This window comes from Daucus carota, chromosome 5 (genome assembly GCF_001625215.2).
Source record: "Daucus carota subsp. sativus chromosome 5, DH1 v3.0, whole genome shotgun sequence".
NCBI lineage: Eukaryota > Viridiplantae > Streptophyta > Magnoliopsida > Apiales > Apiaceae > Daucus > Daucus carota.
Genome location: NC_030385.2, coordinates 45096919 through 45118289, shown reverse-complemented (window position 1 = coordinate 45118289; position 21371 = coordinate 45096919). Strand labels below are relative to the sequence as shown.

At 34.3% G+C, this 21371-nt stretch overlaps 4 protein-coding genes across 6 annotated transcripts; all 4 read left to right on the top strand.

Annotated features, from left to right (window-relative positions):
* The first annotated feature begins 540 nt into the window (after positions 1–540).
* LOC108221835 (cytochrome P450 734A1-like) lies at positions 541–2908 on the top strand. Its single transcript, XM_064093093.1, has 4 exons — positions 541–987; positions 1112–1356; positions 1858–2215; positions 2489–2908. The coding sequence occupies exons 1-4, from the start codon at positions 541–543 to the stop codon at positions 2906–2908; spliced, it is 1470 nt and encodes a 489-aa protein (XP_063949163.1).
* Positions 2909–8585: 5677 nt separating this feature from the next.
* LOC108221833 (cytochrome P450 734A1) lies at positions 8586–11219 on the top strand. The gene is made up of 5 exons (XM_017395686.2): positions 8586–9115; positions 9451–9695; positions 9779–9901; positions 10426–10663; positions 10739–11219. The coding sequence occupies exons 1-5, from the start codon at positions 8633–8635 to the stop codon at positions 11156–11158; spliced, it is 1509 nt and encodes a 502-aa protein (XP_017251175.2). The 5' UTR covers positions 8586–8632; the 3' UTR covers positions 11159–11219.
* Positions 11220–11570: 351 nt separating this feature from the next.
* LOC135152628 (cytochrome P450 734A1-like) lies at positions 11571–14572 on the top strand. Of its 2 annotated transcripts, XM_064093079.1 has the most exons (5): positions 11571–11994; positions 12125–12573; positions 12773–13017; positions 13104–13461; positions 13961–14572. In XM_064093079.1, the coding sequence occupies exons 2-5, from the start codon at positions 12247–12249 to the stop codon at positions 14387–14389; spliced, it is 1359 nt and encodes a 452-aa protein (XP_063949149.1). In that variant the 5' UTR covers positions 11571–11994; positions 12125–12246; the 3' UTR covers positions 14390–14572. The 2 variants fall into 2 exon arrangements, with proteins under 2 accessions (XP_063949149.1, XP_063949148.1); XM_064093078.1 differs by having other exon boundaries at positions 11571–12573.
* Positions 14573–16296: 1724 nt separating this feature from the next.
* LOC108223691 (probable protein phosphatase 2C 55) lies at positions 16297–21132 on the top strand. 2 transcript variants are annotated; one of them, XM_017398068.2, is made up of 5 exons: positions 16297–16583; positions 18081–18980; positions 19223–19547; positions 19668–19817; positions 20554–21132. In XM_017398068.2, the coding sequence occupies exons 2-5, from the start codon at positions 18214–18216 to the stop codon at positions 20848–20850; spliced, it is 1539 nt and encodes a 512-aa protein (XP_017253557.1). In that variant the 5' UTR covers positions 16297–16583; positions 18081–18213; the 3' UTR covers positions 20851–21132. The 2 variants fall into 2 exon arrangements, with proteins under 2 accessions (XP_017253557.1, XP_017253558.1); XM_017398069.2 differs by having other exon boundaries at positions 16445–16583; positions 18169–18980.
* Positions 21133–21371: the final 239 nt, after the last annotated feature.

The following is a 21371-nucleotide window of genomic DNA, read 5'->3' as shown; positions in this document are numbered from 1 at the left end:
TTTAATTATATTTCAACCTAGAAATTACTCTCTTTGTCTCCGTCATTCGGCATATCTCATCCAATTCTGAACATTTCAAAAAACTTACTACTAAATTTAATAAAATTTTATAATATAAAAATCAACTATCCCAGCCCATTATACATTTATACTTACCTTATACCACTTACCTTATACCTTAAATATGTCAATCCCATCACTATCATCATTTTTCTTACCTTTTGCTTTTATTTTACATATTTTCTATGCCCAGCCCAAATGTAAACTACACAGGAGAGGGAGTAGTCGTCATAGTCTTGTTGATTTGTTCCTCCTTTACATGACAATGACAACTGGTGAAACTCAACCTTGTGAGATTCTAACATGTTTTAGTTGCATGGAAATTCAAATGGACAAGTTATCAGCTTAATTTACATGCTGTGTACTTATTATCAGTGTTTCCGAAAACCTATATATAAACATCTAGCCTTGTTCAACCACTAAATTTCTCTTATTCCTACAATGGCTTTTGTTTTTCTTATTCTGTTGCCAACTCTTGCCATGATCTTATATTTTTTCTACTCAGTAATGTGGGTGCCATGGAGAATTCAACAACATTTCAGAAAACAGGGTGTAGATGGCCCGAATTATCGTCCATTTTATGGAAACACAGCAGAGATGACACGCATGACAAAAGAAGCTCTATCAAAATCCATTTCTTGTTTGAATCATGATATTCTACACCGCGTGTCACCAGATTATTATCAGTGGTCAGCCAAGTACGGCAAGACGTTTTTGTGCTGGTTTAGAATGAGGCCGAGGCTGGTTTTGGTGGATCCAGATATGATCAAAGATGTAATGCTCAAAACAACTGATACGAATGATAGGGATGACTTCAATCCTTTGTCTAAGCTGCTCTTCGCACAGGGACTTCCGGGGTTGAGGGGTCACACATGGGCTGTTCATCGAAAGATAGCAACTCCAGCATTTAACAAGGAGAAAATAAAGGTTTGTTTGCGGCTTATATTTTGTTGCAATTGTTCAAGTTTTCATAAAATATACCAGAGTGAATTATAGAGTTCTACATATACTGGAACCATAGTTAATTATTGCAGCTTTCGATGTTTAACAGGTCTGGGTGCCGGGGATGGTAGCTAGTGTAACAAAGATGCTGGAGAATTGGGAGGCAAAAATAGGAGAAAGGGATGAAATTGAGATGGAAGTTCACAAAGAATTTCATGAATTATCAGCTGAAATTTTTTCTAGAACGGTTCTGGGAAATAATTATGAAAATGGGAAACGCATTTTTAAATTGCAACAACAACAAGAGATCTCTACTAATCTGGCCATGCAGAATGTTTACATTCCTGGATTTAGGTGATCCTGAAATGCCACGATTGCCACCTTTATCAAGCTATTATGTTGTGTTTGGTTGGGGTGAATGATTCCGGAAGGAAGGAATGGAATGAAAAATGAACTATGTTATGGACAATTGTTAAGAAATTTCATTCTTTCCTTCATTCCATTCTTCCATAAAGTGCTATATATCAAACCTTCAATTTGAGATGGAATGCTCCATTCTCTCCTACCCCCAATTTCTTCACAAATCTCTTCATAACAATTTTGCCTTCACTCATTTTTTTTCCAAAACTTCCCTCCTATCTCTCTATTAGTTCCAAGTAATTTTACTCATTTCATTCCATTCCATTCCATTCTCCCCAACCAAACACAACATTAATTTCTTATCATAAGGCCATCGTTTATTTTAATTTTTTATTTTATTTTTTTGTCAAAAATGCCATCGTTTATTCGTTTGGTATTAAATTTGTTTTGGACATCAGTGCTCACCTAACTTGGATTGATTTTAATTACCTCCAGGTTTTTGCCAACCAGAATGAACAGACTGAGATGGAGATTAGAGAAGGAAACCCGAGACACGATGAGAATGATTATTGAGGCAAGTAGAAAAACAAGTGTAAATTCGCTGAATTTCTTGAGCATGTTAATGTCTGGTGACATCAATAAGCATGGACCGCGGTTGGAGATTGAGGAAGTCATTGATGAGTGTAAGACGTTCTTCTACGCGGGGAAAGAAGCAACAGCTAATGCTCTGACTTGGGCACTTCTCCTTTTAGCACAGCACCAAGAATGGCAAAACAAGGCCCGAGAGGAAGTTCTTCTAGTGTGCAAAGACAATGAGCATCCAACTGTTGAGACCTTGCCAGAGCTGAAGATTGTGAGTCGTCTAACCTTTGCATGTTGTGTCCAGGGGCGGATCTAGGACTCAAATCTTGGGAGTACCAAACAAATTTTCAGAAAACACCTATATAATTTTTAAATTTTGTGGGGGTATTAATTTCATATTTTGTAAGATTTAAAATGGTAAAAAATTGGGACACATGTTCTTCGTGCCTCTTACTAGCTACCTCCCCTGGTTGTGCCTAGGGCTCTCGACATATCTTAGTCTACATGTTCTTGATGCGTTATCTTATTTAATTTTTGGTGACAGGTTAGTATGATAATCAAGGAAACACTCCGGCTCTATACCCCTGATAACAGCATATGTAGACGGACCTTCAAGAAAGTAAAAGTTGGGAGCTTAGACATCCCAGCTGGAACAGAATTGTGCGTGCCACAAGCTGCCGTGCATCATGACACAAAGATATGGGGAGCCGACGCGAATGTGTTCAATCCTGCAAGGTTTGAGAAACCTCCAAAGCATTTGGGCGCGTACTTTCCATTTGGGCTCGGCTCCAGAATTTGCATTGGCCGAAATCTGGCCATGGTTGAAACTAAAATTGTCCTAGCTATGATTATCAAGCAGTTTTCCTTCGAGGTCTCACCATCATATGTCCATGCTCCAATGATGTTCTTCACTGTGCAGCCTCAGTATGGTGCCCATATCCTTGTTAAGAGGATCAATAGTTGATGATTGTTTTAGAAAATGGAGACTTTGAGGCATAATATTAATATATGAATATATGTTTGGTGTAATTACTATGAAGATTTTAACTTTCATTTTTGGATGAAAGACGTATTCTTAAATGTAATCTATAAATAACTTGAGTGAAAATAACTAGTTTAAAATGTGTTATGTGATTGCTTGAATAGCCACAACTTGAATATCATAGTGAATTGCTAACGAAAGATCGGTGATTTTATAGTACATCACATACAAGTGTAGTACATACACAACTACCAAGTTGTGTGAATGTGCATGGTGTCATGATATTATCATCATGTGCTTTAAGCTACCGTCTCGTCATGTCACGACTCGAAGGATGAATGTCTCGGCGTACGCGAGACGACCCAGACGAGAAATATATACAAAAATGTGTCTATTATTTTGTATATGATTCTAGATATATTGAATTTAAATGTCTCCATAAGCCATCTATGTTCATTTGATGCTTTTTTACAAGTTCATATGAATTTGATGTTGATATATTATTGACGCATATCAGAGGCTTATACGGCATGGCATATAGTGGCTTTCGTAGCTAATGGCACTGATTCCGTTAATCTTCAAGTCCGTTTGCCCGATCGTAATCGTATTGTGAGCAGGTGTCTAGATTGGTTTATGAGTATTTGCTTACTTAAATATCTTTGTCCATATTCGGGAGTTTGCAACCCGAGTTGCTGTATGCATGGTTTGATCAACAATCTGCATGGGTAAACCCAGCTGGGCTGAGTCTAAAAGTTTTAACACATTTCACAAGTCCTATTTTATTCTTAAAAATAATATTTTTGAGTTCCGATTAACCATCAAATAAAAAATTATTAGTCTATATTTTGGAATTTTAATGGATGACTTTTAATCTTATAACTTTAATAGATTGTATATGATATTGATTTTGTGCGGATTCTTGATAAATATTATAGAGTTAAATATATATTTTTTGAGATTTAAACATAATATTTCAAAATCTCATAGGGTTTGGTGGAATTATAAAAAACTTTAAAGATAAATTTTAAGGAACACTTCTTTAAAAATCTCACAAATTTTAAGGAACACATGTTTGAAGGTGAAATCCTCAATTATAAAGCTTCACTTTATATCTATATTATACTATTGAAATCAAAATATTAAAAATTTGTTCGGTCGGTATATATTTGATTCTAAGACATTGTTAATGTATAGCATTTTAACGAATTTTTTTATTATAAATAAACATATATAAACATTCATGTTTAGATGTATCTCTTTGACTGATTTTTAATTAATCTTTTACGATCATAGCTATTAAATTTAAAAATTTGATCGGTCGTATTTGCGTCACGGACCTCCTCAATTATGTCTTTATGACATGTTCTGATGAATCTTTTTGTTATAATTAACACATATATAAATGTTGTCATTGAAAAATATATATCTACGATCCAATTTTTAATTAGATTTTTAACAAATTTAATTATTAAGAATTTATTTGACATGTTAAATAAAAAAACTTGTTTAACACAATAAATAGAAATATATGAACCTAAACCAATTTTTTATTAAAGAATTTATTTTAATTATAAAATATATTTATGGTCTAATGTAATATTATATAATAAAATAACAAATATTATAAGTTAAGCGTGCATGACACAAAGTATAAATTCGGTCAGTATTTGTACCTCTGAGCCTCTTTTGATATATAATTTTCTAATAAACCTTTTAATTATAATTAAAATATATTTAAAATTCTTTCTAAAAACTTATATTTTTAAGTCGGTTTTTAATTAGTTTTTTAATGGTTTTAACTATTAATAATTTATTAAATATGTGAATAAAAAGTTCACTTTAACACTCCAGAAAACTTTACCTCGCCACATCTAGGTATTATTTAGATCAATCTTAACTAAAACAAGCATATTGACATAATTTTATCTTTATAATAAAATTAAATATTAAATAAATATAATAAAATAACAAATATTATAAATCATGTGTATCAAATTATAAACTATTACTCATTTATTAAAATGTCAAACCATCAAAAGGGAAGGAATACTTTTTAGGTGAAACAATTTATTTCTTTGACGTTCCATCAACTTCACTATTTTTTAATTTGTCAATAAAATAATCTAAATAATAACTATTTTATCGTGGAAATGACACCAATATGACTTAATAATTTTGCAATACTAGATCCATTCAGTTTGTCACCTTATGAGACCTCCGGGAGCAGAACATTTTTGTCAACCAACTTAAGTTCATATTATGAAATCATTAGTTAACTCCAAGTTGATAAAAAATTGAAGTCCAGCTAGTACTCTAATTGACAATGGCGAAGTTAAATTTAAAAGATTCCTGATTGATTGATGTATATAAATGTGAGACAGGCCGCCGTTTCCATCTCTTCAATTTTTTTCCAAGTTTAAGTATTTTTTTTATAAACCTGGTAATATTATAATAATAAATTATGATTTAATATGAGTGGAGAATAAGAAAATCTCCAACAAAACGTAGAATTGATAGGTAATTGAATCGTAAACAAATATTTTTATATTCTATATATAATACAGTACAAACCCTTTAAATTAATTAATACTTTTCAAGTGATAATCTGATATACGAAAAATTTCGGTTTCATATATATTATCATTATTGATATAGGAGAAACATATAAATCTGTATAATTTTTTTTAAAAATAATAATAGTTTTATTATTAATTCAGCGAATTCTATTTTATCATATAAAATTATTAACTATGTGTTAAAAATATTATGACTGAGGGTATTGTATGTCTGACTTGTATAGATTTTGTATAAATGTTAGTTAGGGAAATAAATTATCTAATTTTCTAAACAGAGGATCGCAGAGGGGGAGAAATACGTCATAAGATGACGCATCAGTTTTCACTCATGACGCATCGGCTTTTAGTTAAGGCAATGGAGTTAAGGTACTGTTTGGGGTTGCTGTTGCAGACAGCAACAGCAGCTTTTTGCTGAAAAGCAGGTGAAAAACTGTTTGGTAAATCGAAAAGCAGCTTTTCTGAACAGCAGCTTTTAGCTGAAAAGCTGCTGTTAGAAAAAGCAGGTCCTCCCATGCTTTTGGAAAAAGCTGCTTTTCAGCTTTTGCAGAATGCTGTTATAGATTTCATTATAAAACCTCACCAAAAACATTATTTTTTTTAATATTATAACTCAAAATAAGTAATATCAAAAAATTACCAAACAGTTATCTGATTTCTACAACAGCACTTATTTTACCAGCACTTTTTCTGACAGCACAGCAATTTTTAACAGCACTCCCAAACAGACCCTAAGTATGGTTTGTTTTTAGTTATGATTAAAAAATCCGGGTTCTATGATGAGATAAAAGTAAATATTTTTAATATTATGTGCTCGACTAAGCGACGGTACTAACATATTTAATTTGAAAAATATATTTTATTTATAAATTTTAATCAATTTAATATATCATTTTAACTAATATATTTATATGTTTAAAATATGTTATTTTAATTGATATGTTTACATGTCTTTGTACAATCATTGTTGATTGTTGGTTCTGGTTGGCAGGGAGAAGTTAAGGATTTATATAATAAAAAAATCCCCTTTCTCCTCTCTTTGTGAGAATATGGAAGTTTGAAGAAGTTGGAATTATTTTTTTAAGAAAAAAGACTTGTGCTTTATTTCTATTTTCTATACCGATATCTACTCATCATTTGAGTCTCCAACAATCCAAACATTTATATGTTGGGTAGGGGATATATAAAGTATAATGAAAAAATAAGAAAAATGAAAGATAGTACGGAGATCTATTAATATTTAATATATACATAAATTTAGTATATTGAAAAAGGTAGGGAAGTTAGTTGATTTTTATATTATAAAATTTGAGTTAAGTTATATGGAGTAGACAAAAATATTAGAGTATTGAAGTAGAGACTTCAAAAAAATATAATTTAGTTATCTAAATTTTTTTTTCCCTATAATATTTATAAACATTCGACGACATGGAGATTATGTTCTACAATATCATATGCATTGTAATCAAATTAAAAGTAGAACAATTACTTTTATAAATCACATAATACTATGTTTTGCAATACAACTAATAAGTAGAACATGAATATTATTGATTGATTGAGAATTTTGTTTAAAACAACTTATAATTGATGAATTATAGAAAAATTTGGATAATGAAAAGGTATTATTTTTGATTAAACTAAAAAATTGTGACTTGTATTCTAATATTTCAATGTTTTTGTCTACTTCATAGAATTTAAGTCTATAAAATTTTATTATATTTGATAAGTTTTGAAATGAAAACAATCAGAAGGAACATTAAAAAAACAAATGGGCTGGGCAAAGGGAGTAAATTTTTTTTTTTTTTGACAATGGCAAAGGGAGTAATGATATACTTTTTAAGTTATCAAGTATGTTAAATAAATTATTATAAACACTTAAATAATAACTAATTACTCCCTCCGTCCCAGTCAATAGTATACATTGAGGGACGGGGGTAGGGTTAAAAATGGGGCGGGTTCGGGGCGGTGACTTCATTTCCCAGCCCCGCCCCACATAATTTTTTCATGCCCCATCCCCGCCCCATTCCCCGCGGGGATTTATTTTTAATCCCCATCCCCGCCCCACCGGGGACTTAATATAATTTCGCCCCACCCCGCCCCGCTTCTATAATATTACACTTTAAATAATTACTTTAAAAATTAAGTAATTTTTTCTTCAGAATTTAATAAAAATATACGAGACATGTATATTAAAAGCAAAAAACTAATTATAATAGAAATCAAAGAGACATGTTATACATTGTAAAATTATAGTTTTGTGTATTAAAAACAATAATATTAAATATAATAAATATATTATATTAAATATAATAAAAATATTATATTAAATATAATTATTTATTTATATTAAATATATGCGGGGCAGGGCGGGGAATCCCCGCGGGGATTCAACAAATACCATACTTGCCCCATATTTTGGCGGGGCAGAAAATCATTCCCCGTCACTGCCCCATTCCCCATATTAGCGGGGCGGATCTGCCCCATTCGGGGCGGGTTAGGGCGGGTTCCCCATTTTCCCCACCCCATTTTTAACCCTAGACGGGGGCGCGGCACAGACTTTAATGCTTCAATATAGTATAGTTCTGTAAATTATTTTTAAGATTTTCTTTTTTTATATAAAAGTATAACATTTATATTTTTATACAAAAAAAGAAAATCTTAAAAATAAGTTGTGAAACTATGTTTTATAAAAGCCTTAAAAAGCGTGTCGAGCAGTGAAAAAGAAACGTATACAATTGACTGAGACAGAGGGAGTAACAATCATCTTCTCTTTCTCACTTGTAATTCATTCTTTTTTACTTTTAAAGTGAACTTTTTAAACTTGGTGAAACCGCCCTTCACTTGCCTTCTGCATAGAGTGTCATTTCACAGTATTATCAATTTTAACTCACCAATGATATGCTTAAGCAATTAAATTATTAGTTAAGACAAATGCTATCAGCCGTTAATCTTTTAGGTAGAGAGAATACTCCATTTTATTTGATAAAAATATTTCAAACTTCAAAACATTTTAGCCCCCACTACCAAGCATCTTCTATATAAGTGTAGCTCACAGTGTTATATTGTGACAATTACGTACACTACTGCAACACCTAGTTTTGTGCAACATTTGATTTCTTTTCTTACATCCATGGCTTCATTGTTTGTTATTATCTTTCTAACTGTTGCATGCTTCAAAGTCTTGTACTCAGTGATATGGGTTCCATGGAGAATCCAACAATTATTCAGAAAACAAGGTGTAAACGGCCCGAATTATCGTCCATTTTACGGGAACACAGCAGAGATGACACACATGACAAAAGAAGCTCTGTCAAAATCCATTTCTAGCTTGAATCATGATATTTTACACCGAGTCTCACCGGATTATTATCAGTGGTCAGCTAAGTATGGCAAGACGTTTTTGTGCTGGTTCGGGATGAGGCCGAGGCTGGTTTTGGTGGATCCGGATATGATCAAAGATGTAATGCTGAAAACAACTGATACGAATGATCGGGATGACTATAATCCTTTGTCTAGGCTGCTGTTCGCACAGGGACTTCCGGGTTTGATGGGTCACAAATGGGCAGCTCATCGAAAGATAGAAGCTCCAGCATTCAACGTGGATAGAATCAAGGTTTGAGTTATACCACAATTTTATATTTTATTGGTGTTGCTCGAGAACGTAAATTTTAATTGGTTGCATGCATGGAATCACCGGGACCCTCTTGTATAAATTATAACATGGTACGGAGCTCGGGTTTGGCAAGATAGTTTTAGAGCGGATCAGAGCGCACTGCGCATATCTTGACTTCTGCCAAACCGGACTCTGATACCACGCTGAGAACCGTGATATTTTGACACACATATATGTTAGTACTTTTTTGACAGTATAGTCAGACACGTCCCTTTTAAGATGTTCTCGTGTTTTAGCAACAAAGTTTCAATCACTGTGAGTTCATTGTTGAACAGGCTTGGGTGCCGGGGATAGTAGCCACTGTAACAATAATGCTGAATAATTGGGAACAAAAAATAGGAGAAAAAATTGAATTTGAGGTGGATGTTCACCAAGAAATTCATAATCTGTCAGCTGAGGTTATATCTGAAATAGCCATTGGGAGTGATTTCGAAGAGGGGAGGCGCATCTTTGAAATACTACAGCAACAAGAGATCCTTGCTCATCAGGCTATGCACAATGTTTACATTCCTGGATTCAGGTGATCCAGAAATGCAAATTGTATTAACACTTTAGATTATTGAATAATTCCCCATTATTCTGAAATGATTTTACCTCCTGCAGGTTCTTGCCCACTAAAATGAACAAGCTGAGATGGAGATTAGAGAAGGAAAGCCGAGATATAATGAGGATGGTTGTTGAGAGACATGGAAAAACAAGTGAAAATTCGACGAATGTCTTGAGCAGGTTTCTTTTCTTTCTTTTTTTGCCGAAAGAAATAAATTTCATTAAGAGCCTGTATACCTGTCTTAAATCCTAAATCTTAAGGTATCTTTGACTTTAAGCTGAAAAATGTTTGTGTGTGTTTGTGTCAAAAGTCGGCAAATAAGTTAGAAACTGACTTTTAAAATCATAAATTAATTTGAGGTATTTTTCTAATTTTTTAAAACTTTTTTTGATAAAAATTACTTATCAGACATAAGTTACCTATAATTCACTTTTTTTTTATTTTATTATTATTATTATTATTATTATTATTATTATTTAATAATTCTTATATCATTAATAAGTCAAAATTAACCAAACATACGTTTTTAAGCTCCAAGCTTACATTAAGTCATCTTAAATCATAAATTATAAACGCAGTCAAACGGGCTCTATTTCTTGGTACATGATAAGAAACTCTTAATGAGCATTACTCATCCACCACCTGCAATCAGCAATAGAACTACTATATCTCGCTGAGTAATGAGCTACGTGGTCTTGAGCAGGTTAATGCCTGGTAGCAACATGAATAAACATGGACCGGGGTTGGAAATTGAGGAAATCATTGACGAGTGCAAGACTATTTTCTATGGGGGAAAAGAAGCAGTAGCCAATGCTTTGGCTTGGGCTCTTCTTCTTCTAGCACAGCACCAAGAATGGCAAAACAAAGCCCGTGAGGAAGTTCTTCGCGTGTGCAAAGGCAATGAGCATCTAGCTGCAGAGAACTTGCAAGAGTTGAAGATTGTAAGTTATATCTGAACCTGTTGTTTCTTGTTTTGAGTGATAAAATCTCATTTTTTTTCAATTTTTTGTTAACAGGTTGGTTTGATAATCAAAGAAACACTCCGACTCTATCCTGTTGATAATAGCATCTCCAGACGGACCTTGAAGAATGTAAAAGTTGGCAGCTTAAACATCCCAGCCGGAACAGAAGTCTACGTGCCACAATCTGCCGTCCATCATGACACAAAGATATGGGGAGCAGACGCGAATGAGTTCAATCCTGCAAGGTTTGAGAACCCTCCAAAGCATTTGGGCGCGTACTTTCCATTTGGGCTAGGCGCCAGAATTTGTATTGGCCGAAATCTGGCAATGGTGGAAGCTAAAATCATCCTAGCTATGATCATCAAGAAGTTTTCCTTCGAGGTCTCACCATCATATGTCCATGCTCCAATGATGGTGTTCACTTTGCGGCCTCAGTATGGTGCTCATATCCTTGTTAGGAGGATCAGTAATTGATGATTGTACATCCAGAATGTAAATTTATGCATAAGCTATCTTTTCTTTTCTTTTTTGACAATTAAGGCTTATATGTCATACAAATTAGTCTCTGTTCTAATACTTTACGGGGTGAGCCAGAGTCGAACCCGGGTGTCCCGGTACAAAGAGGATAAACCCATTATCTTTGTTCATTGTACATTTAAACTTTAAAGCCTACATTTTCAACCTTTGTTACTCGGACTCTTGTTCTTCGTGTTCTTAGTTTTGAGCCTAAATTCTCTTTAAAAGTCTTGAATTGGGGTTTTCAAGCATAGTTAGTTAAAGGTTAAGAATGAGGGTGGTAAGGTGTTCATGATGATCAACTTGTTGTATAATAAGTTAACAAGGTAGTCGGTGATCTATTGAAAAAAACACCAACAAAAAAACAACGTATATCTTGAACCTAATCACAAGGAAAAACATCAGCTAATTATGATTAAAGTTTGCCAGGTACGTGAAGAGAATAATGGAATGGAATACTAATCTCAGCAAATTAGATGTTGCTGCCGGAAAGTTTGTCTTAACTGATATAAAGGGGGGACATGAGGAATGAGGAAGCTGTTATTGAAGAACTCACCTACATTCTGAAATTGACTCTGTTAAATACAATGTACAATTAGTACTCATGCTTATGATATATCGTTTATTTCATCAAATAGCCAATGAGAATTAGAGCACAGCAAGACAAACACCAGTGACAAGAATTGCAAGAAATCAAAAAGTTTCTGCTAGCAAAGTTCAAAGAGAGTGAGAGCTTGCATCTGTATTTTGTTTATATCTAGAAATGCGTTGAGGGGAACAATGTGTTTGTCTAGGTATCTCTACTAACTTACTCTCAGAATATCCTAATCCGTCATCACTACACTATAAATTCGTCTTTGTGTCCTCCCTCTAGTCAAAACACCATGTCTATTCTGATTCTTATGATTACATTGATATTTCTAGGCGTGTTCCTGAAATTCTTGCATTTAGTCCTCTGGGTTCCATGGAGAATTCAACAGCACTTCAAGAAACAAGGCATAGAAGGCCCTGGCTACTGTCCCATCTTTGGGAACTCGAGAGAGATCATGAAGATGACAATTGAAGCTGAATCAAAGTCCATTCCTTTCAACCAGGATATACTTCATAGGATTGCGCCACACTATTATCAGTGGTCAGCCAAGTATGGCAAGACGTTCTTGTTCTGGTTCGGGATGAAGCCAAGGCTGGCTGTGGCGGATCCTGAGATGGTTAAAATGATTCTGCCAAATAGTTCAAGCGACACATTTGATAAGATTGGCTTCAATCCTCTGGCTGGAGTGCTCATTGGGCAGGGACTTAACGGCTTGGTGGGGGAGAAATGGACTCTACATCGGAAGATTGCAAGCCCGGCCTTTAACATGGAGAGAGTGAAGGTTCCTCCCAATTTTTTTAACTTTTTTGCTAAAAAAATTTCACTTTCCAGTAGTCGATTTCAGCAAGCAAAGTATGGCCCAATAGCATCCTAAATATCAGAAGCTTATTATTGTATAACATTAGACTTACTGCAGCTTTAACATGTTTCTGGTAGGGACTTTGGCCTCTAATGAAATTTATATTGTTCATTTTTTACAGGCCTGGGTACCCGAAATGGTAGCTAGTGTCGTAAAGATGATGGAAAAGTGGGAAGAACAAAGCAGAGGAAAGGATCACTGTGAGCTCGAAATGCAAAACGAGTTTCATGACTTGATTGCAGAGATCCTATCAAAAACAGCTTTCAGCAGTAGTTTTGAAGAAGGGAAACACATTTTTCAATTGCAAGAACAGCAAGTTGGCCTTGCATTGCTAGCTTTGCGAAGTGTTTACTTTCCTGGATTTAGGTGATCAAGATTATCTTTAATTTGATTTAATGTTATCAGCATTTATAATTTTCATGGCTGCACTGATAGTAAGCTTATTTTTGCAGATTTTTACCTACTAAGACGAATAGATTGAGATGGAGTCTAGAGAAGCAAACTCGGGACTCAATTAGGAAGATCATCAGGACAAATGAAAAAACAAGAGATAACTCAAAGAATCTACTGAACCAACTAATGTCAGCTAACATGAACGAGCTTGGTCAGGTATTGGAGGTGGAAGAGGTCATAGACGAATGCAAGACATTCTATTTTGCAGGAAAGGAAACAACTGCTAATGTTTTGACCTGGGCAGTTTTACTCCTTGCATTGCATCAAGATTGGCAAAGCAAGGCTCGCGAGGAAGTTCTTAGGGTATGCAAAGACAATGAGTTTCCATCTGCAGAAAATTTGGGCCACTTAAAAATTGTAAGCTCAGTATTCTTTGAATTCATGGTTCTGAACTTATGATATATTTTCTCTTGTTGCTTATTCCAGAACATGCTGGCAGCAAATGTCTTTGTTGAACTAGGATACACTGTAACTACTTCATTTTAGCCGCTTCTACAAATATTATAACTTAAAATTAGATAAGAATATCTACTCACTACTATAAACCAAACAAGACATAGGTAGTATATCACACTCGCAAGTAGGGTCCAGGTCCAACGACTGTTGTTGTACTAGAGAGGTTGTTTCCGTGAAAACTTCCAACTTATGTGAAAATTCTTGGAATTTTTTGGTCAATGTGATGTATACTATACCCCCCTGCAAGTAGGGTCCAGGTCTAGGGAGTTATTGTACCAGAGAGACTGTTTTCGTGAAAACTCTTAACTTTTGAGAAAATTATTGGATTTTTTGGTAAATGTGATGTAAATGTGCAGCATATTATTATTGCAGATACTTATCACCTGTTTCTGTGTGATAGGTTGGCTGGATACTAGACGAGACGCTGAGACTATACCCTCCAATAGCCAATATGACTCGAAAGACAACCAAGAAAGTTGTGGTTGGCGGCCTAAACATTCCAGCAGGAACAGAGTTTTATTTAGCAGTAGCTGCCATCCATCACGACGAAGAGATATGGGGAGCAGATGCCAAGGAGTTCAATCCGTCCAGGTTTAGCGGAACTTGCAGCAGACATTTGGCTTCCTACATGCCATTTGGCTTAGGTTCCAGGATCTGCATAGGCCAGAACTTGGCAGTGGTGGAAGCAAAAATAATCCTGGCTACAATCCTCAAGAAGTTTGCTTTCGTCGTCTCGCCTTCGTATGTTCATGCTCCAGTCATGTCTTTCACTGTGCAGCCTCAGTATGGTGCTCATGTTCTTGTTCAGAAGATCTTGAATGAAGATTAGTAAAACTTCTTTGAAAAGAAGCTGTAAATAAATAAGCTAGCATCTTTTTTTATACAATTAAACACACTTGCCGTTTGATAAGGTTCGAACCCTGGTTATTTATTCTCTCTGTTTGCAGCAACATTCAGTTGATCATGATTCATGAGATTGAACTAGTAATAAAACTTTTGTAATTTATCTTTAGTTAACTATACATGAAGGGAATAACAATAATAATTTTCACTTTTTCAAAGTTGCAGTTATTTTAACCTTTGGATCTCAGAGATTATATTTGCATTACCCAGATTTCCAAATTTATTAAGTTTTCATTGAAATTGAATATTTTGAAATTAAGAAAAAAAATAATGAGATTTTTTTTTTTTTTTTTTAACGTATGAACCCGCAGCCGCTACCATTTGGGTGCGCACGTGTGGAAAGAAACACCAAGGTGCTGGACCTAATACATAGCGATATATGTGATTTGAAATTCGCTCCAACAATAGGAGGAAACAAGTATTTTATTACATTCATAGATGATTGTACAAAATACTGTTATATATATTTGCTGAAAAGCCCTTCAAGAAAATATTATCGTGTTCCATCCTTTTTGGATCTACCAGTTTATGGGGCCGTTTGGCTGGGCTTAAAAGAAGTGACTTATTGCTTAAAATAAAGAAGTGGATTATAAGTGAGAAGTTGGTTTGAACTTATAAGCTCTTGCAAGTGTTTAGATACCGTGGCTTATAAGTTTTATAAGTTTTTTAAGTGTTTGGATAACTTAACTTATAAGTTAGTCTGAAAATTATTATTTTCAATTAATTTATAAATAAATGATTTGTACAGGAATAATCTAAATTTAAAAGATATTTGTTTTCTTCTGCATAATATGGGAGATATTCATAATTTTTATTTTTTGTCACAAGCGGTGTTATAAAAATCGGAAATCGGATCTAATCGGTTAAAATCCCGATTTAGGATTAATCGGATTAAAAATAAGATGTAGTTTAATATTTAGTTATTTATTAACAAATATATTTTTTTTTGACAAAACAAATATATATTTACTATATTATAAATTTTATAATTATTCACATCTGGTTAGAAAGTGATATTAGTATTTAATAGTAAATAAGAAAGAAAAGGTTTATACGCGGGAGATATATGGTTTTGTGTTAAAAAGAAGTTGATGGAAATAAGTTGAGGTGCAAAAGAAGCTACGTTTTGTAGCTTATTTTTCCGAGCTTTTCCTTCTTGAATCAAGCGCCGCAAGTGTCTGCCAAACGGCCATAAGAAAAGAGAAAGCCCACTTCTCAGCTTTTAAGTCCTGAATCACAGCTCCCAAACACTCGCTATATATCCTGCAAGACAAGGATTTATCATTATATATTAATCATTTAATATTTATTAATTTATTTCATATTTTTGATATATTTTTTATCCAACAACATTGTAATGTTATTTATTATATGTCTTTCTATTTTAAGTTTTGTTTTTTAATATATTTTTATAATCTTATTTTAAATAAATAAATATATATATGTCTATATATATATCATGACACTTTAAAATAATATATTATATATTTTCTCTTTAATTAGTTGTCTCATTATATCACTTATTATTAATTTCGTAGATTCGTAGATGCTCGTGATGGACGTTTGAGTTTGTGACCGACTAATCTGAGCTGCTTTACGCTACTTCCTCTGTTTTTTTTATATGACACTTTGACTTTTGGCACGCACTTTTAAGTGCTTTGACCGGGTAGTTAAAAATATTATTTTTTAAAATTTTTTTTTCTGAATAAAAGTTATTATATCAAAACAGAAATAAAAGATACCATAATTTAAAAAGTAACAAATATTTAGAATCCGTAACTTAAAACGTAATAAAGAATACTGTATAATTATTATTCGAACCGATCATAATTTGAGTTGGCCTCTGTGAATCCAAATTTGAGTCAAACTGTACTCTTCTCACTCCCTAGTCCCTCTCTCTACAAATATTTACACTTTGTATTTCTATTTTCTAGGGTTTGCTCTGACTCTTTGAGCTCTGCCCCCAAAATCCAAATCCACCTAATCAAGAGCCTCCCTTTTAATTCGCCTATATTTTCATTGCCCCATATCCAATTCTTGCTCATATACAAAACCCAGCAATTGGATTCTAGGGTTTGATCAGTTCAAGAACAGAGACCAAGATTCACTTCACGAATAAGGTGAGATTTTTAAGTGGCCCTTTTGTTTATAGAATCTGGGTGATCTCTTTTCTTGTAGATTATTGTTAATATCAATGTTGTTATCGATCTTTTTTGTGATTATAAATAGTTTTAAGCTCATGGTTTTGTAAGTAGTTGTATGGATTGAAAGAGATTAGCATATGGGTGATTGGATGTGCCAAAAGATTAGTGGTGATGTTAGTTAAAAAAATCTTGTTTTTTTTAATCCTAATGTGTAGCGTTGCTCTTTTTATTATTGTGTTGGTTGGATAGATAAGTACTAATTTTCAAGTGTTATATCCTTGGAAAATAGAATGTATTGATTTTGCAAATTGGTGGAAGGTTGTAAATTAATGTTTGATTGAGATTTGATGATGCAGATATACTTTAGAAAGCTTTATGTGACATTATCGCTACAACTACAAGCTAAGAAATACGTAGACGACACAGAAGTAGCAATAAATAAACGCGGAATATATCTGTTATATGGCCCAAAAGTGAAGCTCCTTACTGATAAACCAACTATTCAGTAACTAAAAGATAATAAGTAAAATAGGAAATTGAACTGTCCTAAACGGCAATGTTTTTATATGTTCGACCAATTACTAAATTAACCCTATTTAAGAGGACACTGTTTCAGCAACAATATAAAACGTAAGAGTAGCCCCCCCCCCCCCCCCCCCCACGCACACACACATACATCATCACACTTATTGTTATTGCCTTAGTTATGTGAATGTGTCATAGTTACGAGGAAACGGGTACGCTACCACGTACCGCGATCCAAATCGTTCGTACCCGAAACGCAAACGGAAACGTTCGGGGTCGCGACCTAGATCGCCGGAAGTGACGACCCGCAAGAACACACTTCATTCTTGTTCTGAACAATAGATCCATGTTTATGTCATATGATAAGTAGTTTATTTTATCAATAAATGTGTACTTTTATTTGTTATTCAACATCTTTTTCTCTAAAAAAATTTATAAATGTATAAATTATCAACTAAAATTGTATATTATAATGGAATTTATATATATGATTATAGAATTCTTTTTAAAAGGACCAGGTGTACCCATACGTTCCATCGTACTCATACGTTTCATCGTACCGGATTCACTAAAACTAATGTTCCGCGTACCCGATTTCGTTCCCCGTTTCGAATCGAACCAAGTCTTATGTAACTATGGAATGTGTTTTAGCTTCTTAATTACGATTTACTTATTTACAAATATTGCATGTAATGGTTTGAAGATATGTCACTTTTTGAAATACCCGATAACTTTGGGGGAACTTGAATCTGTGCATTTTTCTAGCTAGTTTACTAGTTATAGTAGAAGTGAGAACCTAAGAAACCCTAGGTCCAATGCATTAAAGGAACCATATAGAACAAATGTTTTGTTTACAGTTTTATGGTCTATATTTTTGCTAATAGTTTTTGGTAATAAAGTTGTTTTTTGTTTTATATCCTGCTTTACCTTTATGTGTTTACGGTTCAGGTCTTTAACTTCCTTTGTGAAGGCAAGTGGAGGTTCTTGCTTTCTGATTTATTCGTGGATGTGCTCTAAGTTATGATATTATTCATAGGAAATAAAGCAGTGCAAGTAACAATAAATCGTGTGAGGGGCTAAGATGCCATCTACTCATCTTTCTACACTGAGGAGTGCCATCAGGCAGGGAATAAAAAGTTCATCTACCGGAGCAAAAGTTAGCATCCAGGATTCTGTGGAAGTTGGTGTTAGCCTAGGCAAAATAATTGGCAACTCCAGGCTGTTGCATTCTCTATCAGACTCATGTTTTTCTAAACTGAATGTGCTTTTAGAACCTGGTACTACTGTTAATGCTCAATCAAATTTACATATAGTGAACCGAAGAAAAAATATTTCAGTTGTTGGAGCTGTCCCTCGTACATTTTCTACTCCATCAGTTTCTGGGCCATCCTTTGAAGTCTGTGGGTATCACTTAGATCACCTATTTATTGAGTCCGGTCATTCATCGTCCAACATTCACACTCAGAAAACACCTATGGCCATCAGTATTTCCAGAGCTTTGGTCGGTGACTGTTCAGTACCTAATGTAACATCTAAGCATGGGCATTCACTACGGCAAACAAGTAAAGGCAGTTCTGCTTACAGGAATCTAAGTTTTGACAATTGCAGAAAAGCCTGCATGAAATTGAGCAATAATGAGCAACCTAATAATAATAGTTCTCTATACGGATTCTTCTCATATCATGTGGTGAAGAGCAGTGGAAATTCCTATCCAGCATTGGGGTTTGGCCTGAGAAGTTTCCACATCTCGGCACCTGCTTCGTTCTCTGCAGGGACTGCTCCAGATGTGTCCTTTGAGAACCCTGTTAGAGAGGAACAGGTTGCTAATGCTGCTGATTCTTCAGAACAGTATGTTTTCTTTCCTTGTCCAATTATTTCATCATTTTTTTTTTAATAATCCTTGATATTAAGAGCTTTTTGGATTGTGAATTGTAATTATAAGTGAATGATTTGGACTCCAGTGACCCTATTGGTGTACTGTATTATAGCCTTATAGGGAATTAGGGCTGATTATGCGATTAATATGTACAGCAGTTAATAATAAATAATAACAGAAGTAAGTTTATCTTGTTATCTGTGTTTGACTGCAGGAAAATCATAGCAGACAGATCTTTGAAACTAAATTCAGGATCATGTTATCTCCCCCATCCCGATAAAGAAGAAACTGGTGGGGAGGATGCTCACTTTATCTGCTCAGATGAACAAGCCATTGGCGTGGCGGATGGCGTTGGTGGCTGGGCTGATCTTGGTGTTAATGCAGGGCTTTATGCACGAGAACTTATGTCAAATTCGGTAGCTGCAATTCAGGATGAACCTAAGGGTTCTATTGACCCATCTCGGGTGCTGGAGAAAGCATACTCAAGCACCAAAGCCAGAGGGTCTTCAACTGCTTGCATCATTGCTCTCACAGAACAGGTACTCGGATCCTGTCATCTTTAAGTTTTGGACTTTTGCCTAAGTTAAGATTTCGACCAATTGCAAATAATAGATTTGAATTCTACCGGTAAATTTGGATTCACTTTGCTCTATGTGCAGGGTATCCATGCTATTAACTTAGGTGATAGTGGGTTTATGGTGGTAAGAGATGGATGCACCATTTTTCGGTCCACTGCGCAACAGCATGATTTTAATTTCACATATCAGCTGGAGAATGGTAGTGATGGTGATTTGCCTAGCTCTGGTGAGGTTAGTTGTTGCGAGCTCATGGTTGTCATGTCGATAAGTCGAGTCGAGTCGATAGAGGTCTAGCTTGTGGACTAGTAGACTAGTCAACTAGTCGCTAATTAGTCGAAAAAGTTAATTAATAATTAATTAAATAATATATGTTAATAACTATTATATATGTGGTTTCCTATAACTAATCATATGTATATCAATCACAAAACAGATGTGTCAATTACAAAATATATCTTTTTTCCTCTTTCATGTACACACATCAACACACTGATTGTATCAATATATAAACAGATTATATTACATGTATATTCAGTTTTCATCAACTTGTGCATACATACACACACACACACACAAAGATCTATAAACTTAGATTAACATGTTGATTATTGCTGTTTTTGAGCAAGTTCATAGAATTTATTTATTTTTCATTATAAGTTTTGATTGAATTTTGCACTTGTCGACCGACTAGTCGACCGACTAGTTGAGCAAGTCGACCGACTAGTGGAGCAAGTCGATCCATTAGTCGACCGACTAGTCGACAATTCGCAAGTCGACCTCTCCAGTCAATTTTCTCAACCCGACTAGTCGATTAGTCGTGACTAGTCGAGCGCTGTGACAACAATGCTAGAACTTGTATATGACGGAAGAATGTCTCATAATTTTGCAGTACTGCACATACCACACTCTTACTGATTTTATATCCTTCATGTATAACTCAACCTAACAGGAGTTACATTTGGTGCAGGTGATTACAGTCCCTGTAGCTGCCGGGGATGTAATAATTGCTGGGACAGATGGGCTATTTGATAACTTGTACAACAATGATATTACTGCTGTGGTAGTTCATGCTGTCAGAGCTGGTTTTGGCCCTCAAGTAACAGCTCAGAAGATAGCTGCCTTGGCACGCCAAAGGGCACAGGATAAAAATCGACAGACACCATTTTCCTCTGCAGCCCAAGAAGCCGGATTTCGCTACTATGGCGGAAAGCTTGATGACATTACTGTCGTTGTTTCATACATAACCAATGCTGATGCCAAGTAACGCGTGTCTGCTCATTCTTTCCTGTGCTCACACATTCACATACATGCCTATCCGAAAATGAGATTTGTACGATTAGCTTGAATAAACTTGTCAGCTATCTGATTTGCCGAAAACGTTTTGCGAACAATGTCATCGGCTACACATCCTCCTACAATGGAGATTAGCTCATAAAAAAGAGTTTGTTAGCTTTCTGTACAGTTTCATGGTAATATAGGTTGGACTCAATTATTTGATGGATTATTCTTTAGTGTTCATGGTAACGAAGGTTGTGGATTATTCTTCGCAGCAATTCACCAAAGAATCAGTTTTCTTTTTAGGTGGCTTGATAGGTATTTTGATTTGAAATTTAAGGTGTATATAAAATATAATTTTATAAATAAAAAAAATTAAATATTGTTCATTTGTTCAAACAAAAAATACATATTAATTTAATATATAAAACTATATTTTATAAGATTTTTAAAATGTGTTTCAAATATAAAAAATTATTGGGACAAAAGGAGTATATATTAATTTTCGAC

What these genes read in the sequence shown, in the direction of transcription:
- LOC135152628 (XM_064093078.1), top strand. Translation starts at nt 12,085, where the DNA reads ATGTCTATTCTGATTCTTATGATTACATTGATATTTCTAGGCGTGTTC. An exon ending in TTAACATGGAGAGAGTGAAG is followed by an intron (nt 12,574 to 12,772) that starts GTTCCTCCCAAT and finishes CATTTTTTACAG; the next exon opens with GCCTGGGTACCCGAAATGGT. An exon ending in GTTTACTTTCCTGGATTTAG is followed by an intron (nt 13,018 to 13,103) that starts GTGATCAAGATT and finishes TTATTTTTGCAG; the next exon opens with ATTTTTACCTACTAAGACGA.
- LOC108221833 (XM_017395686.2), top strand. Translation starts at nt 8,633, where the DNA reads ATGGCTTCATTGTTTGTTATTATCTTTCTAACTGTTGCATGCTTCAAA. An exon ending in GTTTACATTCCTGGATTCAG is followed by an intron (nt 9,696 to 9,778) that starts GTGATCCAGAAA and finishes TACCTCCTGCAG; the next exon opens with GTTCTTGCCCACTAAAATGA. An exon ending in TCGACGAATGTCTTGAGCAG is followed by an intron (nt 9,902 to 10,425) that starts GTTTCTTTTCTT and finishes GGTCTTGAGCAG; the next exon opens with GTTAATGCCTGGTAGCAACA.
- LOC108221835 (XM_064093093.1), top strand. Translation starts at nt 541, where the DNA reads ATGATCTTATATTTTTTCTACTCAGTAATGTGGGTGCCATGGAGAATT. An exon ending in GTTTACATTCCTGGATTTAG is followed by an intron (nt 1,357 to 1,857) that starts GTGATCCTGAAA and finishes AATTACCTCCAG; the next exon opens with GTTTTTGCCAACCAGAATGA. An exon ending in CCTTGCCAGAGCTGAAGATT is followed by an intron (nt 2,216 to 2,488) that starts GTGAGTCGTCTA and finishes TTTTGGTGACAG; the next exon opens with GTTAGTATGATAATCAAGGA.
- LOC108223691 (XM_017398068.2), top strand. Translation starts at nt 18,214, where the DNA reads ATGCCATCTACTCATCTTTCTACACTGAGGAGTGCCATCAGGCAGGGA. An exon ending in GCTGCTGATTCTTCAGAACA is followed by an intron (nt 18,981 to 19,222) that starts GTATGTTTTCTT and finishes GTTTGACTGCAG; the next exon opens with GAAAATCATAGCAGACAGAT. An exon ending in TCATTGCTCTCACAGAACAG is followed by an intron (nt 19,548 to 19,667) that starts GTACTCGGATCC and finishes CTCTATGTGCAG; the next exon opens with GGTATCCATGCTATTAACTT.